Source organism: Acanthaster planci, linkage group LG04 (assembly GCF_054643075.1).
Source record: "Acanthaster planci isolate LZ-2023a linkage group LG04, COTS_SCS, whole genome shotgun sequence".
In the NCBI taxonomy this organism is placed as follows: domain Eukaryota; kingdom Metazoa; phylum Echinodermata; class Asteroidea; order Valvatida; family Acanthasteridae; genus Acanthaster; species Acanthaster planci.
In genome coordinates, this window is record NC_141780.1 from 12,728,158 (window position 1) to 12,748,292 (window position 20,135).

General features: G+C 39.4%; 1 protein-coding gene across 9 annotated transcripts in view; it reads right to left on the reverse strand.

Moving 5' to 3' along the window:
• Positions 1–20,135, reverse strand: part of LOC110984900 (filamin-A-like) — a 107,646-nt gene that overhangs the window by 72,614 nt on the left and 14,897 nt on the right. For 8 of the 9 annotated variants that reach the window (XM_087136268.1, XM_087136267.1, XM_087136269.1 and 5 more), the window contains exon 2: positions 13,248–13,645. In XM_087136268.1, coding sequence (XP_086992394.1) covers positions 13,248–13,645 — 398 coding nt within the window. Of the gene's footprint in view, positions 1–13,247; positions 13,646–19,308; positions 19,525–20,135 lie in introns of those variants that run through there. The other variant, XM_022245523.2, reaches the window with a different exon arrangement.

The window sequence follows — 20,135 nt, forward strand, 5'->3', positions numbered from 1 at the left end:
GAATTTCAGCAAAATTTCAATACTGACTAAATAAGCTAGACTTGTTCCTTTTCAAAGCTTGTATTAAATTGCAATTCTGCGCATTAACCGCATTATGCACTAGATTAAAGATTCACCTCATATACGTCCTCCTCCATGTATTTAAATGTACGAGTAATTTATATAGCATTTCTGTGCAATAATACATGTACCGGTACATGTACATACTAACCCTCAGCCTCTGAGCATTCTTGCTGAGAATCTTCCGGGAGCAAACATGCAAGCACTGCGCTGCCCAGACAAACAATGTATATTAACCAATGGCTCGTTCTTTGAGCCTGTAAGAAAACTGAGACACCACCAGGACAACAAATGGGTAGCCTTGGTTCCAGCACCTTTTGTGGCTTTTAAATCTTTTTAGAATACTTATTTAGTTGGTTTTGCAGTAGCTTGCATTTCTCCATAAGTACAGTATCAATTCTCTTGGTTCTTAACAAAACAATAACATTACTGGACCAGTATTGATTTAATTTTGAGGGTGTGAAACTCTGTGCATGAACATGTACATGTACATGTAACAAGTGTCAAGCAAAAACATCTTGGACCAAGATTACTGAAAGGGCTATACATTGTAAAATGACTGGTATGAGAAAGACAGAGTTCTAAACTTGGCACAGTCATATGCTGAGGCTTCCATCTAGCAATGGACCAATTATTTATGGTGGCTGATTACAACAAAGTATAATGGTGACATAGAAAAACAGTAAAATTGCATGCTGGAGCTTTGAAGTGATTTGGAAGATACAGAATATTTTAATCCCTATGCGTGTCAACTGTCATCACCAGTTTGACAAAGCAATCAACTTTTTAAAGTTGATTCCTATTTGAAATGACCAACACTTGAAACTGACAGGACTCCAAACTACACATTCCCTGGCATTAATTACTTGATATGTGGCAGTTTATTGGACAAGTGTAATTACATTAGAAGCACCTACAACCTTAAGAAAAAGTGCCTCTTCTGCATTACACATACCAGTACATGTAGGCCTTGATAGAGTTACTAATCAAGGACACAGCCAACAGTTTAAGTTTATGGTCTCTCTATAAACTGCATGTTCACTTTACTTCAACCGATTAGCAGTCCCCGCCCCAAAAAGGGGATCTTTGGACCCTGTGTAAACATGCAGGATGCAGTCAATGGCAAACTACTATCAGTTAAAGCTGTCAGTCACTGAATACGATGCCATGTCAGTAATTAAAAATCAATGATGCTCCACACTTACTACTTTGATAAATGGAAACCTTGGTAATGGACGCATTGACTGACAGATTGCACTTATTAAGCATAAAAGGAATCATTACCAGGTACCAGTACATGTACATGTATGTGCAGGACTCTTCTGCTTTTTACTGTACAATAAACTCCTACACTACTGTACATGTACCGCATATCGATGTACATGTACATGTAAATGTACTGGTATATTCTACATTCCAGCAACCCAACATGTAACTTGTTTAATTACAAATGATGTATTACATTCCACTCAAAGTTGTGGAAAATGATCCAAAAATGGAAAATATACGGGTACGGTACAGAAAAGAAGGTTGACAGTACGGTCAGAAAAGCGGTGTGATACTTGAATGATAACAACATATTATTGTATAAGTCAGACAATTTGTGGCCTGCATGTGTAAATACACAAGTACATGTACACATTCACACATTATATTAAGTTCAGTGGTACATGTATGCTTGACCTACTTACACGTACATGTATCAGTATTCAGTACATACATGTGCATATACAGTTCAGAAATATGGTAGGTAAAAAAGTGACAATAAAATAGGACAATAAGTAAGAACAAATGCGTGTACAGATGTAAACTCACATTGGCAAAACATCAGAAAATAAATTTAATCTTTACATGTTCACAGTTTGTAAATGCATCCTTTTATGCCTGAAACTAATGGACTTTTCTATTCACTTTACTGTCTAATTCACCTTCAAGAGCAATTTGTAATGCTGATCCTTAAATTCCATCAGAGTTGCCCCCTCCCTCCAACACAAACAAATTTACACACAGGGAAGTCAAGTGCAAGTGCAACTAAAAGTACATCTACAATACTGTCAATAAGGTGTGGCACCAAGTCATTTTATATGCAGTCATCATTTATTACATGTACTGTACATTCAGCAACACCATACTAAATGTTGTATAAAAATGCCATTTGCTCTTACTGTTGCTGATTCACAGTCACACAAGCACAAGGGAAATTTGTATGACGTGTATTTATAACCTGTTTGATTGCCCTCTTGAAATCTGCACTATGCCTTTACATTCATTCCAGTACCAATCACAGTTTACCCCTAGGATTTAGCAACCGGATGTCTGGCCAATGAAAATTGGTGAACATTTCAGGATTGCTCATGTCTATGGATACATATAAAAGTAAAGATGTTTACTTACATACAGTTTTTTGAAGGTCCCCATTAAAACCAGATTGTCCCACACAAAGGCAATAAAAAAGCAACACTTAAGCCGTATTCCCACTGGACTTTTTTTGGTTAACTTAACGTGACTTTCCTGGAGAATTACAAAATTGAATCAAATGGGAATACACGGTAAACTAGTGACTTCCCTGTCAACAACAACGCGATGTTAAACTAACAGGCCAAAAAGGTCAAAGAAGATTTCCGTGCAGCCATGGTATTTTAGCAGGGGGGGAAAAAATCCAATGGGCACAGTTCCCGTGCAATATAGATTGATTGCGACCACACCAAACCTATGAACCAGACTACTGCTACACAGATATCAATAGCGAGCATGCGAAAATGGTTGCATGGGTTCCCAGTCTCCATGCATACTGTACAGCAGTACACCGCGCACACACAGTAAAGCGTGCCCAGATAAAGCTATGCACATATCATGTATGTGTACATCTTATTTGTGGCAGAGTTGGCCACATTTGTGTGATTTTGTCATTTCTTGGTCAGATTTTGTCGAGTTCATCATGATTCGCGCAGAGCAAGCAATGAAATCAGCTTGTCGTAACACAGCGAATAAATGTTCTGTTACGATAAAAAAAAAGCCCATGCCGGAATGTGCAGCAGATTGACACGAAAGAACATCATAATAAGTTTCTGCATGCCCACGGCAGAAAAAGTTCAATGAAAACATCAAACTCAAACATACGGATTTTCCTCACAAAATGTATTCCTTTACATATACTCGTTCAGTACTGGTACATTTTGGTGTATGTGAACATGTACACTATCAGCCTCAAAGCGACAATACAGCCGATATTTTCAGTGGAAAGTCACTAATTTTGCTGCATTCAGGTGTTACTCTTAACATTCTTTGAGTGTCAGTAGACAACGTGTGAGTCACATTATTCAAACATTAGAATCGTAGAAAATGGCTGCTGAAATACATGTACATGTCATCCAAAACTAGAAATTCAAGATACATTTTGCAGATCAATGTGTATTTTCAGTACTGATATTCATGACAATATATAAAAATGCAAGCGAAAGTACAGGAACCATGCACGAACTGGCATAAATCAGGATAGCACTATGTATACATGTATATGTGCATTGATGATCTTCAAAACCCTATTTTTAATTTGAGATATATACCAGTGCATGATGTCTTGGATAAATATGACTAAGGAGATCAGAAGATTTTCTGTCTGATCATGTGTAGATTATGCACATTCTGTGTTAGCCCTAGAACCAGGCTTGCTCTCCTCTGAACATTACACTATAGCGCAGACAGCAAATTTGATTTTCATAAAATTCTGATTAAATTATACAGTAGGTACAGTGTAATGTGCTGCATGAATTGCCGTGGCTTTGGTGGTACATTTTGCCAGTGCCTAAACATTCAGCTGTTTAAGCCATGCATGGTGCATAATTGCGGGTAGTACCTGTACAACACAGTTCTTACATGTTTTGACGGAATTTATTTGGCTGATCTGAAATTGCGCACCAACAAAAGGTTCCAGGGGTTCACTTAAAATTTGTTACCCAAAATATGTAATCATGGTAATAGATGAGCATTTTTAATGCCTTTTAATCTATTGTCTATAATCTTCCAGAGGAAGAAGTATGGCAGGTTGGCAGGTCTGCAGTACAGCCAAGCTAACCAACTCCTGCCCTAAAAAAATGTTATGGGTAAATGTGACCTCAATTTTTCAGTGACATTCCTGAAAAGCCTTCCTTCAACCTACCGGTACATAATAGACCGTACTATAAAAAAAAAACTCTCAATTATGCAGTGTTTTCTACAAAGGGTTTTAGCAGGGCAAGCTGCCCTGCCAAAAGTTAAGACAGCCCCTCTAAAGTTTTGCCGCCCTGCCAAAATTCTCACAGTCCTGCTTTTTCTTCTATTGGATTTTCTGTATTCTCCACCATCACAGTTTATCTTAATGCACAGAAGTTTACCACACTTTATAGAACTAGCAGGATGAATTTGCCATCATTATTCAGCACAACAGAGAAGCACTTTGCACTGTCTATGGATTTTGTCGCTGGAATCTGACCATGGAGTTATTTTTTAGATCTGGAATTAGGGAAGGGCCTATACATGACATACATTATCCACTCGCCCTGAATCCACGTACATGTACATACGCACATGCATGGAGGTAGGAAAAAGGTACATGTAATAAACCATTTGCTTGATGGTGATTTCCGATCAGTAAAAAAAGAAATGCCCCAGAAACAAATCAACTAATTGATGATCTCCCGATAATAATCTTGCCTTCATTTCAACACGTGCAAATGATAATAATAATTTATTCATTTAGAAAGCGCAAATTTTATATAGATATGTTCAAATGCACTGTACAATGAAGACATTTAAACATTGTTGAGCCGATGACATACAAGGGCGCCTCAGGCAGCTGCCAAACGACCCACATTCACCAACATCAGTAAAGATGAGACAGTAGGAAGCAGTTACAGTTTTAGAGGTGGGAGGAAAACCCCAGAGGAATAGTCTGGGTAAAACCCACGGAGTCAGGTAGGGACTGAAAACCCAATCCACATGTGGACCGGGCCGGGAATCGAACCCGGGACAGACATGGAAGGCAAGGAAGAACTACCTTGCCAACCTGACTCCCTAAAAAAACTTGAGTCTGAAGGAAGTGCCCTGGAAATACCTCAGATTGCACCACAGAGCATCTAGAATCCAAAATTTCCTGGCGCCCTTGAGCAGGCCTTGGACCCCATGCCGTAATGGCTTTGCACTCCACGCTCACATGTGCGGCCTGGTTATAATTTTAGGCTGTGGGGAACACTGATTATGGGAAACTACAATTCAAGTCCTTCATCGGCTGGTAAATACTCAGGAAGTGGGGGGGGGACAACAATTGAGGGTATTTTCTTTTCTTTGGAACTGAATACTTACACACAAAGTCAGCATGCTTACTGACTGTTCTTTTGTGGTAAACAGATCTATGGCAGTGTACAGAGGAATGCCTCCCACTGAATGGTGAAGGTGGGTGTGTCATCAGATGTGGGTTTTCCATGAGGTCGACTTACATTTATTTAGTTTGTAAAGGATCTTTTACAGGGTAAACCAAGAACATGCTTAGACTACAATAATAGTACATGTACATGTATGATGTACTAGTATATCATCTCAGACATTTATTGATCATGACTTTTCTAGATGTGTTATTCTGGAATTCTGGAATGCTTCTTCAGGCTACCCTGTTTGCAGATGTATGCTTAAATTTTTTTTCTTGACACCACACCATTTTGGGGGGCACTCAGACACTAGTCTACTGTCATCTCCCGACTGCCTGAAAATTCACAAACTGACATTTTCCCTTAGACATATGGTAGCTCACATGATAGCAAAACTTGTGTAGCCTGTATACAAATAATACAAGTAACATAGTTTTTTACAACAATGCTACATGTAACTGATCTTTCCTTTCAACTTCAATTCTTTACACAAACCTGACATTGTAAGGGAACTTGTAACCTAAGGAGAATGTGTATTTTTCTGAAGGCAAATGTACTGTAATATTTGTACTTCTTCATAACACAGTTGCCCCAAAAAGCAACCCAACCCAACCCAAGCCATCTAATGGAGCAAAACCACCACTTCTGTTGTACAGTAGTGCACATGCACCTAGCCTGTACATGTACATATTGTGCATGCCTTCATGTGTGTTGTGTACTTAAAGGCTGCTTATTGCAGAAAGCGGTTTGAATGGAGGGTCAGGACTATTCACAGCGTTGTATTCAACGTCTTGTTCTACTAAGATCAAAGGCTACACTTCTGAGCTTCCAGAGAGGAATGTGCAGTTGAATGGAAAGTAAATTAGGCAATGCACTGAATAACCCACATGATGTACCATATACTACAAGTAAACTGTGTTCAACAGGCCTACCATACACGTATATACAATGTATGTAGTTTGGTGAATAAAAAGGCGTGGCACGCTATCTCCTGTGGTAGACGACATTAACGTGAGATTTATCCTACTCATTTAAATACAGCAGTGGTGTAAGATGCACATGGGCAAACATGGTCTTTACTTCTACACATTCATACATGAAACTTAAAACATACATGTATGTGGATCATCTGAAATTTTTCTTCGAGTCGAGAAAAACTACTGTGCAAAGAAGACGAACAAGAATAGGGTAGAAATGACTACAGATCCATTCAAAAGCCACATGTACAATGTACTGGTATACTGCAAAGGAAGTTTTTGTGCCGTCCATGTACATGTCTGGCCTTGCATGCACATGTTGAGCATGATATGATCTGTGTGATTGCTCAATCTTGCAGTACAAATTGTCAATAATTCCACCTTCTAGCAATAGCTTTTTCTTTCTAGTTCACAGATGTGAATGACTGTTTCAAACAAAAGGGAAATACACGTACATGTATGTAAAATTGACGATTTCATAAAAGATTGACTGACAGTGCAACACATTCATGTCACTGTGCTAATCGGTTGATCGGGTCCAACATAAATGTACCGGTACCATGTACCCTGTTAGTAGAGTGAAATCTATTTTCTTTAGCAACAGCGGGTTTAGAGGGCACAAGCCATTCCTCCTACTACCACTTTAAGATGCACACTGGCATATCATTTTCCAATAAGGTGCTCTCACAATCCAAGACTGAGCCATAAGTCATTCCATGCCCACCTGCTGGGGCTGATTAATACCATTATTATTGCCCAGCAACTTTCACAACCAGCTCAAAGTATCTTCTGTCACCTATCAGGTGACAATCATAATTATCTGGTTGGGGGCGGGGACTGACTTTACGATTGGTGAGGGAACCTTGATAATTCTCTAGGCCCCTGCGGATCCAACCAGTCTTAATATGAACCAGTTCACACCCAAAATACTGATTTCATATCCCTGAATTGTGAAAGTGTTATACCTATACTGCCACAGCACATCCAACAGTGACAGGAGGTGGGAATATTACATGTACAAGTACATGACCAGCATACTACTACTAGTAAGGCCACTATTTACCAAGTTTTTTTAGTTGGGTACATGGCTATATTGCACATTGCTTCTGTATGGCAAAAAAGCCCAAACACAATAAACAGAGAATGATTGTTCATTAAACAAAGGCCGAAATTTCATGGCATCTGAAAACAGGGTAAGGTACATGTACATTTAATGTGGATAGGCCGTTGAACTTGTACATGTACTGATTCTGTGTGCAGCTGAGTTAAAGCAAAGAGAGGTAGCACATGTTTCAAATTCACAGGAAATGAACAACACCCTAAAGGATTCAAGTTGCAAGCATACCTGTACACACAGTCCATCAAACCTTTTTTGCACCTCATTCAAACTACAATATTTTAATATATTTCTTAATTTACATATCTTTCTACCAGTTCTCCCACCTCCCCAACAAAATTATGGTTGCGTTGTCAAAAGGTAGGTTAGGAAACAGAAAACATGACTATTTTTGAGAGCTTTAGCAAACTGTAATTAAAATACAAATGTATGTACATTGTAACGTTAGCAATGCATGCTGGTATGCACATTATACTGCTAACTTTTCTTGTGCCCTTGTGCCACACACGCACAGTGTGATAACAAAACTTTACATGCAGGACAGCATAGACAGTACATATGTGAACATGTTTCACACAATACCTGTGCATGTAATGTACGTACATGTAGACCTACACAAAGGGTCTGTCTCAAAGTTCCAATCATCATGAGGCTTCCAAGTTTCTGATGATTTTCTCACTAATAAATCATTCCATTTGCAAATAAAGTTTTGATTTATCAATTGGCAATTTTGTCCCCTATAAGCTAATTGTCGTGTAAGATTTAATCAACAGTTGAATTTTGAAGAAAAAAAATACCTGTAGATACACTTTAAAGTGACCTTAAACCAAAAAAACATCCCTGGTTATATCAGCTGATGACAAGCACTAGCCTTCCATGGCCATTCATAACAAGGCAGGGCTGACCTTGTGCAGTTCATGACCCTGGTAAATTGGCCATTCCCTGGTCATTAATCACCAACTGTAAGTAATGGTAACAAGTGGGCCACTATTAACAATGGGGGTGTGAACAGTGGTGACAGTTAAGCACACCCTATATGTCCTTTGGCCTAATGTGCATGTACATTCATGGTTAATGCAGATGCGCTTTTCTGACATTTGCAGTGAATGAACTAGCAGTGGAATAAATGATAAATTCAATGAGCACAGGTCTACACGTACCTGTACATGTACCTTGCTCTCTCTACATGCGGGTATTTCAAATTCATTCGAAACTGTTTTGGAAAACTATATTTATAAATGCAAGAACTTGTATTCAGGAGCCTTATTTATGTTCTTTCATGTACTAGTACAGTGGAACATCGCTATACCAAACATTCAGCTGTACCGAACATCGTCCTTGGCTCCCAATATTTTGTGCACAAAACCTACCGAACATTATGCAGTTGCAAATCAACCGAGATTCACCACAGCATGTATCAGAGATCGATCCTGAGCGGCAGCTTCACGAATTTTAGGATAAACTAATATCAATTTTGTAACTCAAGATTTAATAAAAAACAAAAATAATTAACAGATACATTTCTAGAAACCTCAAACGGCAAAAAAAATGAAAAACAGCAAATCATAGTATCACAAGAGGGTGCACTTAGGTTAGACAAGAGAGGGTGCTATTCAACATGGCAACGAAATGTTCAACAATTAATTTCGCTATACCAAACAACCGCTGTACCGAACATTTAGCGTTGATCCCGTCGTGTTTGTTATAGCGGTGTTCCACTGTACATGTAGTTCATATAAAAGTTTGCCAAATTAACATTACAAATTATGAATTTACTGTCCGTGTACCGTACCCATGGTACACTTTTTTTGAGCAGGTATAGTACATGTAAGTTTACCTTCAGGTAGGAAATAACTTTGGTACTGTTTACCAAAGAGCTGATATGTTGTTTTTTGGAACATTATTTTGGTTTATTTGTGGCATGCAGTCCACACACCTACAATGTATTTGATTGAATTTGTCATTCGCTAACCATTTCAAACCACCTCCCAAATGATCCATCATCCAGTTAGTTTAAAATCTGTCGGGTACGGGTCCCCAACTGAACCCACTCATGCCTCCCAAATCCACACTGAACAAGGCAAAAGGCTAGTCCAGAATGTGACAGACATTAACCACACATTCATGTCTGACCTTCCAGAGCACAGTAGCAGGTCAGATGTCAACCAATGGAAGACTAGGCTGAACGCCCACTCTCAAAGTCAGAGCGGCAGTGCTTTGGAAACCAATTACAGACTTTTCAGAGAATTGTAAGAAATATGTCACCCAACTGACAGGGTAAATTGTAAACTTTGTACAATGTTGGCCAACATGTATCATTTAGACATTTTGCATTATCTTAATTTAATAGTTAAGTACACAATAACGTAGCTGTAAACACAGTGTACACATGTACAGGTATGTGTACATGTTCTATGTAGTGTATCATTTGGACTACTGAAAAATTGTGGCTTACCAATAACATGACACAAAAAGTTCTTACCTTTGCTTCTCACAGTGTAACATACATGTAAGTACACTGTACGTCTCAAGCTTCATTCATACAGTTTCATGCCTATTTGTTTTCTGTCCCTAACTTCCCTAGGTATTTCGCGTAGAAAAATGATCGAGTCCTCCAACAAAATTTGCTAATGTGTAAGAGCCCCGTGTTCTGAGTCTATACTTTTAGGGAACACTGATTCCCACGCAGAGTAACGCTACGGCGGCAAGTTTGTACTTAAGGCTACTCCTCTGTGGATTTTTAAGAACCTGGGAAAGTTCATAAAATAAGCAGTTCCACAAGGGTGTAAACATCTCCCTATTTGACACAGAGTTTCCTTTTTATAGTTGTGCACAAAAAAAGGAAGTAGTTTTTTTTCTCAATAAAAACACTCCTCTGCAAGATGAAGCAAACATCCTCTCAAGTAGAAGACGCCTTCTTGTTTTGACACTCCCAGAGGAAGACCCTGCAATCAGGAGTAAATCGCCCGGTTCCTGTGCTAGGGAAACCTGAGGTCATTTTTAGCGACAAAACAACTTGGGAAGACGCCAGAGCTTAGCAAGGGCCTTACTGGCTCCAAACTGACACTTTCTTCACTCAAAATGAACGAGATTAGTGATGAGATTTCAGGTTAGCGGGCCAACTGTGATGTGCCAGCAACAAAGTCATTCAAGCCAGTCTCTCATTAATCTAGGGTACATGTACACAACTTGATTGAATACAAGTATGTGATTTATGCAATACTTACTTGAAACTTGATTCAATGATGTACATGTAGTTGGAATGTGTTTCATATCTTGGGAAAGGCTAATTACATGTACATGTATAATCATGAAGCTGGATACTTTAACCTCTTCACTTCGAGTGTTGGTTTAACCAGGCTGATACCAAGAATGGTCTGTACAAAACAGAATGAGCTTCAATTCCTCTAAAACAAAGGTGGCTTATTCTCATTCACTGTAATTTATTTTTTTTTACTTTGGGTATTTTCATCATGTGTTTGTCCTTGAAACATTTAAATGAATGCATGTATATACATGTACCGGTATGCCTGCAGGTGACGGTACATGTACTTTTTGCTTTCCTCGACCCAGTTTTTTGTTTGTATAATTCTGTTTAGTGTATTTGTTTAGAATTATTTCTTTCATTTGTTACTGGTTCCCCATCCTGCACTGTCATTGTTTTAATGCTTATTGTACATGTAAATGTATTCTTTTCCAGGTCTATATCTCTTTTATTTTGAGTATTTACATTTCTGTGTTTTTATTCTACTTGTTATTTTATGTTGCTTGGGTTGAATCAACAACCAAATATACAAATGACTTGGACGAATGTTTGACTATAAAAACATGTACAGTGTAGTAATGTGGTTAAGGCACAACCCAAGAGCGTGGTTGCAGTATTCACATCTATTTTTCAATATATGGATTACCAATCCTGCTGAATACAACATGGCCTTTCTTGAATTAGTTTGCTGAATATTCTGACACCTTGCTTCAAACTGCATGCCAGCTGCACAAATTCAGTGAACACAACAGCAAAAGAAAGTTGGGAGTTTTATATATTCCACTGAAAGGATTTCTTTTTAAATCCCGTCTAACTGCCAGTCAGGCATGAATTTAATCTCAATGGATTCCCAAAAGCCTGAACAATAACTGTTCAACTTCTGAGGCTGGAAACTGGCAGAAAGAAAAGCCTGTACTATAGCCCTCATCACGTGATAAGTCTTTGGATAGGCTGCTTCGGCACTCAAATGACTGATTTATGTACAATATAATAACCTACCATTCACAGTGAGCAAAATCTGAAAACCGGTCAAGCAAAACTAATATTTAAAGGTTTGTGCCCCCGCATTTTACATGTACATTTCACACAAACAGAGATGAGAACTTCATACATGTATATGTATGTACATTGTATATGTACACATACATGTACATGCCCTACATAATCTTCTGGACGTTAAAATTAATTACAATGTACACAATGTGATGTAAACAGTAGTTTACTATGGCAACCTTTCTGGACGAAGAACTTCTTTGTGACATGTATGTGTGCTCCATACCATGTGCATACAGGTGCACTGAAAAGGCTTGCACTCAAAGGCTTCAATTCAGACAGGGCATTGATGTGTACCCAGAACATGCATGTGTTGTACATGTACATTTGTGCTAACAGCCACAACTGCCTGTTCAATTGTATCAACTAATGTACATGTAGACCTTGAAAAATGCCAACAAAGTTATGCACAGTGCAGACTCATAGCAGACACATGATGTACATGTTCCACGGGGGGGTTCAGAAAAAGACCCATTATGCAGAAAAATAAAACACAGTACACATCCAGTCTCCACGGGGGAGCAACTGACACGCCCCCTTCCATTTCAAATTTTCTCTCTTTCACAGTGCATCACTTTTTCCTTTTTATGCTGTTTTCACCTATTTAAGAATGAACTCACTGAAATATGCCCTGCTCATACGTTCTGTTTTACTTCAATCACTCCCCTTTCGTAAATGCCAGGCACCACCCTCCATACATGTACATGTACGTACTGGATGTGCTACCAAAATCAGGTCAACTTACTGCTTCTTTAGCTAACAAAATTTCCCCAAATTTTCATGAAGCTAAGACAAGGTCCTCAGTTCGCACCTGCTGAGTTTGACCTTTTAGTTCAATTTTCAAAACTGACTTCTGAGTTTTCATCCACTGTTCAAACACCGAACTGGCACATACTGTCTCATTCTTACTGTTTTATTGATATTAAATAGTCCCCCAAAACCTCGTTATCTGGGTTTTTCAGGTGACAAACACAAAAGACTGATAATGACATAGGCCTAGGCCTATTCTTGTTTGGGCACTGGCCAATTAAAAATTCAAAGATAAAAAAAGTCTTGTTTTCACACTAAACATGATTTTCAGTGTGCTTCTCTGGATACATGTATGAACTTATTTCAATTTGGAAAGAGACACTCTCGGAAGCACGTTTCATGAGCATAAATAATGGGGTTTCTGGGTACCACACCACGAATAATATACCCCATCAATGGCAAATAGTCTGGCGCGTACACATAGACAATATTTAAAAGATATCGAATTTAGCACACAATTTGATCTCACTTCACCACATTTTCGTCACTTTTTAATATCTCTCTCGAAAAAGATAACAATTATATAATTTGACATGGGTTGTCTTGGGGCCTAGGCTACTTACCTATGTTAACAATCTTGATGTTCTGATCTTCCATAAATTTCATCGCCACGGAGACATTCTCCAGCTTTTGCGACCGAAACGTCGGCTTCGGGTTGTGCTTGGGCACCTTTTTCTGGGACAGCACCTGCAACAGCGCGATTAACCGAATCCCATCGCTAAAATCGAAGTCTAAATCTGCGATGTGTTTGTTGGCGCATTTTAGGTGCTCGTTACACCACCTGGTGAAGGTATTCTTCTGGATTCTCTTCCAGGGAGCGTCGTCAGCGAGATCTTTCTCCTTCTCGGCCATCTCTTCGTCTTCCTCGGCGTCGTGATCGCGCTTCTGTTCATACTCGTCGCCAGCAGCCTTGGCGGCGGCCACATCCTCATTAGTATTCATTTTGCCCTTCGACCCCGACCTGTCAATAATGAAAACAACGGAAGTAAATTGTCATTGGTTGAAAATGCTTCAATGGAAACAGTATGAACTCAGGACCCACGATGCTACAGGGTGGTTGCCACGCCCCATTTCGGATTATGTTCCGTTTAGTGGAACTTCCCAACCACGTGTGCATGAACATGACACATACAATGTAGACTGTAGGCCAACATGTACTGTACTCGTATATGTACATGTACATGACATCATGTTATACACGTAATTTAATATAGCTCTATGGTGCGTACACATGATTGAATATGGATGTTTGTATGTGTAGTGCATGAACACATTTATAAAGTTAAAAATGTGAACTAGCATCTCTCTTGAACAAGTGATTCCAATGAAAGAAAACTGAATTCACTAAAGTGGCAAGAGTTTCACAAAATTCAACAGAAGTGATACAGGACTGTGAAAGGTGGTAGTCCTGGAAACCATGGAGGAATATACTTTGAAGGATCTTTCTATTTGGGAACAAATTATTTCGGGAAATATGCAAGAAGAAACAAGTGGGACGAAAAAAGGTATCTGTACCTTTTTTACCCCTTTAGACAACAATGATTGTTTGAACAAGCACTGGCAGTTAGTCTGAAAAAGTACGGTGGAAAAACATTTTTAAAAAGTGGTAACAGAATCATATCGAAACAGATCAGCAGACTCCACAGCTAATACAGTTCTGTGAATTTTGTTGGGTCAGAGGGGTGCTAAAAATTTGATGATAAACGAAGTTAACTTCTTTGTTTGGGCCTGTTCCCATGCACTGTCGACATTTCTTGGGAAAATATACTTTCCTACTTGTATAAGAACAATGAGGAAATTTAGACCGTAGTATGGCTTACTTGTTCATTTCTTTTCTCTGTGTGTCATTATTTTTATTGGCCCCCAGTTTGAAATAAGCAAAAAGCAAATTCCGAAAACGAGTCTTTGCCAGAATTAATTAATTGAGATTTAAACACCTTGGTAAATTATGTTGTATTTCAAAAAGTGCGACCTGGTTAATGCCATCAAGCATGTCAAGCGTCACGCGGTGGAAAAACAGGAAACAGAAAACGCCTCACGCAGACCAGAGAGGCAGTAGAAAACGAAGTACCACATCCTGAATACCAATTGGGGGGGCGTGCCAACATAATGCCACCTGTTCACTGTCAGTGCTTGTGGTAAAGGACGCTATGCCCGATGTGTGTATGTGCACGGTAGGCATGACCTGACACCCGAGTGGAAGTTGGTTGTCTGTGAATGCGGGGGTTTAAATATTACTGTCAATAATGTCTGACGGGTATCCCATGGATCCGACGGAAGCTCTGTGGAATTCCAGCGGCATTAGAAATAGCCGAAGGTCAACCACACGGCAAACGTCATTTGAAACTACAAAGATGCATGTCAATGATCTTCTTTGAAACTAGATAACCAAAAACAAATAGGGCCATGGCCAAAGACAGAATCTTGTGCTTGTTTCGAAATATACTATAATTAATGCTTGAAAATATTTTTCTAAAAACTGCATTTGAAAGAAAACTTGCCAGGTCTGAATCAGTTTAACGTTTAATGAAAAAAAATCTTGCGAACCTAAATCCGGCAAGGGCACTGAATGCACATGTATATTAAAAACAAAAGGGAGTGTTTCGTCCAGCACGTACACGACCTTTCGCACTTCACCTTCAAGACGATTCCAATTCAGACTTCGGTCGTTCAAGCGTAATGATCAGACCCCATAGAGCGAAATTGTGTGGATAGTTCAAGCATGACGTGCGCTGTGCAGTTATGTTACCACTTGGGCGGGGTCACTCTCCGTCAAGCTTAGAGGACAGGGGTAGCTGCATACTTTTCAATTAGTGTTCCTCGGAAACAAAAAATCTAATCCTCCCTGCCATATGAAGACGTTCCTCTTAGTGGGTCCTCTGCGAACCCTCTGATTTTATGCAATAAAACACCACCGGGTATATCATTTATATAATACCTGCATGCTGCTGCAGTACGCATAAAATCTAAAGCACGGCCCATTTCTCAACCTTGCCACAATTCCATTGACTTGTCTCTGGAAATATGTCACGAGGTCAACATTATTAGCAATCGTCCTTCAAAATAGTCTCTTGCGCAGCAGGTACAATAGCTTAATGTAGTGAGTTGGTGTCATTCAGGATTGTAAAGAGGTTTGCGAAACAGAGATACGAAGCAAGATATGGGACTTTGTGTTTGTCATTGTTTGATCAAATTCTCAGGAATTCTTCAAAGACATCTAGGGGGATGTGTCAGGTAACAATACTCTAGGGTGTGTATAGGGGTTAGACATGGGGAGGGGGGCTCCGTCCATATCTTGCTGGGTATAGAAACAGTGGGTTGTGGGCTGTTATTGCACATGCACTTTCGCTTTGCAGTCCGACTCAAATAGACCAAGGAAACATCCCCACAATGCACGGAGCAAACATATTCTCATCAGGTTTGAGGATGTTGGTGTTAGTTTTACCTTTATGATGTTGGGAAACTCATATTTGCCGGTGGGATGTCGGGCTTTGCCAATTGTTTGAGGTTACCACGATCCCGTCAGACGGGAAGACCTTGTTTATAATTATGGCTGTTTGTGTATATTGTCCTCAACCTAGTAATAAGTGTTATTCTTGATGTCAGTCACACGCACGGATGTTCAGCTACATTCCTTAGTGACAATTTATCAACAATGGTTCGGGCAACTATAGAAAAAGCAAAATGAAATTTTTAATCTTATCACTAGGCATTTACAAAATGCACGCTCATTACGTCATCATCGTAAAGATTTTGTATTTATAGGCCTTACAAATATAGGACACAAAAACTCGGTATAAGACTAGTGTTGATTACTGGATGTGATGAAGGCACAGCCCGGATGTTGGGAAGGAATTGTATTGACTTGATCGTTTTTCATGAACGTAATCATGGCATGTTAACTTTTTTGCTGACCAACCGGAATAGTTAAATATACTAATTGCCACGGTGAACCAGACTTGATTTACTTCGCTAGACCTATCGAAGGCCGACTGATCATGACGATAAAATTGTGTGCACTTATACTTTTCTAAAGTGAAAAACGTTTTGAAAATGAAAAAAAAAGAAAAACTTTCTGACGACCTTTTCGATGTCAAGATTATGACTTTTTTCACATGCAAATGATCATGTGAATTGCGATTATTCTAGAATACTGTGTAGACAAATGTGGCCTGAAGACACTACCAACACTGGTTAAACTGAAATTAACGTGTAAACCACACGTTATTCTCGCACAAAACTGGCAAGTGGGCCCCTATGAAACTTTCGCATGAAATCTATCTCAGGCAAAAGAGGGCGCTAGATTTATTTTTGCGGCGCTCATCTCAGGGTAGTCATTCTTCGAGATCACAGTCTCCGTCCGCGATCCGACGGACAGTAACACTCGGACAATGAGCTGCTTCATTAATCCAATGAATAATTGAGTTGATTGGGAGATAACAATCTAGAATTAATGGTGCATTTTGTAAATGTGATGATTATAATATGCATGTAACTCATTTTCTTATGATCAGTTCAGATTAACAAGCAACGTATACATAAAAATAAGATGACCTAACGTCGCTGGGATATAAAAGTGAAACTTTTCAGTGTAAACGTAATTTGCTACAGATTGTGACTTCCCAGAGCACAGGTCGCTGCTACTGAATGGCTTGGACAAAACTCGATAAATCATACATTTTGCGATCGTCATTCTAGCGCACAACGGAGTCAAAATTGCCGACCACCAGAATTTTTCATTCACAAATACGGGACACATTTTATATTCTTTTGCCTACGAGTACTTGTGAATTTGGGATCAGCCTGATCAGACAAGTTTGTAAAACAAACTCAAGTCCCACTCTTGGCTACTTTTTGCGTATGGAATTGATGCATCAAATTCATAAACTGCTGAATAAAGTTATGTAAACAACTTGGCTCCAAGTTCGTCATCAACTCTACAGGTTTTTTCAGGCTTGCGAGCTACAGTGCCTAGGGCGCTTTTGAGGAATCCTTGTTGTCATAAACAGAAATAAATAATAATAATGATAAAAATGACAATAACAATAAATACCATAGGCTTTGAAAGCCCCCTCCCTCCAAGAAAGTGTGTGTACAGTTAAAGGGGCCTATCAGACTGAGATTTGCTCAAACCTTTGAACTATTGCCCTGTCTTCGATGGAGCATCCCCTGCAACGTCTCTCGTCTAGATAACATACGAAAAATTGCATCTTGTCCTTCACCCGCCGACATCATTTCATAAGCACTCCGTGCATAATATGTCATACACTTTTAAGGAAAATATCCAATGTATAGATTTACATCGTCCAAATGGGTAATAGAAAACCTACGTCAAAACAACTGTGTGATACTCTGCCATTGTACTGTGTAAGAGTGGGCCATTCGATCCCAAATTAAAGGTGCTACAAGCTCTCGTGAAAACAACTGTTTGAGAATGAATATCTGCATTTGTACTGTGTAAGGCAAAATGCAATAAAAATCGGTATGCTAAAAAAACGAATAGGGCAAATTGCAAGAAATGATTAGTTACCCCCCCCATAATAATATGCTATAAAATGCAAATCGTTGATATTGAACTGTGCAATTGTTGAGCTTTAAAATCGATATGGCCCGTATTTATGACAAGGGTGTACGTTATTTCCAGGTTACGTTTTGATGCTCTGTGTATACAAGCCCATGTCCGTCCATTAACTTTGTAAGTTTGAAAAAAAAAGTACAAACTCAAACGTGTGAGTTATGATGATGCAAATGCTTAAGCTCCCATTTTAAGAGCAATTTTAGATGCTTTAAGTCCTTGAGAAAAACAGAGGGCGCCATTCAAGACAACCAAATTTGTACGGCTCACCTCCAAAAATACAAACACGTTGGCTTTACATAAAAAATTGTACTTTCTGGGGGAGGGGGTGGAAAAAACACAGAAAAAAACTCATTTTCTCCCAGTGTGAACACTCTTTCAACCAGGATTTGTGATCGTGATTCCTTTGGCTGCTTGTCTTCGTTTTGCGACAAATAATGCTACCTCAAAACTCTGCAACTGTTTTTTTCAGAGAATGGGAAGTTTGGCAACATAAACAAGTCAGTAAAACGTTTTTGTGAAGCGTTTTGTCGAAACCACAATGGTCCAAATAAGAAAAATCGTGCCTGATCATAAAGTGTACTTAATTGTTTGATGATAGTGCAAGCAAAATATTTGATTTCTTTGCTCGACTCATAAACAATACACAATTTGTATAATGCATAAAAAGTATCAATTTCTTTATCAACGAAAACTTTATAAATCAATTAATATTTCGAATTACATCCAATATTATACCTCACAAGTAAATGCTTTTACTGACATTTCAATTTTTAAGTATATCTATAAATTAACAAATGGTAAAATATAAAACACGTAGTTCCATAGTCTTGGTAAAATTTTCGGTTCTTATAACCGAACAAGACATATGAACCACACCCTATAGCAGAGCTTCGAATTCCTAAAAATCTGTTTAAAGTTATTCCACTAAATGCTCCGGAGGAGAAAAGCAAATTTCTTTGAACATATTAATACAAAGATTTATTGAAAAGGCCACAAAATGAGACTCTGCAATAATAAACGTAACAAGTTTTAGAAAACAAACTTACAACTCCAGACAGGGGAAAGAGGAAAGTGCCTTGGACAATCTCTCAGCGAGGGCAGAAAGGAGTGATGTATAGTCCAGCCGCCCAGACAGATAAACCCCGGCAAACGACAAGGGTTTGGATCGTCAAGACGTTTAGCGAAACAAAACTTTTCGCTTTTTTCGTGCCTGTAAGCCTTGTGCACAGTCGACTAGCCTCCGGGAGAGTATGGTGTGTGCACACACTCGAGCGCTCATGGAGCGGTCCTGTCTGCAATGCAACGCCTGCGCTGGGGGTGAGCTTGGCACGCCCGGAATCTGGCCAAGTTTAGCAAATGAGATCGCAGCAAGTCAGCCTGACGTATTAATTATCATTTGACCCCCTCTGCTGCTGGAGGAGCCCCAGTCTCGCGGTTGCCAGGGATACAGGGCATCCCCCTCTTGGCTGCCGGGGGAGTTGGGTTCTAAGTAAAGAGAGTGGCCAAAATCAGGCCGGCACAGGCGAAGGTGAATATGCTACAGCAGCGTAGCCTCCCGAGAAGCAGGGTCGCCGCAGGGATGACACGTCTGGCAAATACGCCTAAGAGCTGCGCACTCAAGACCACAGACTCAGAAGATGGGGAGGTCGCAAATATGTCAAGCCCAAATAAGGACACGGAGCGACGTCTAGAGATACGCACTTCGGCTGGAAGTGCGATCAAGGCGGCAACACACACATACACACTATAGGGGATTGTATCGAGTAGATCTGGGGATAGCCCAAACTGCCATCGTTTATGAATGCAAATATATTAAGAAGCAAATCTCCGACGGTCTTATTAGATCAGTTCTTATCTGGACAAAATATCTGAA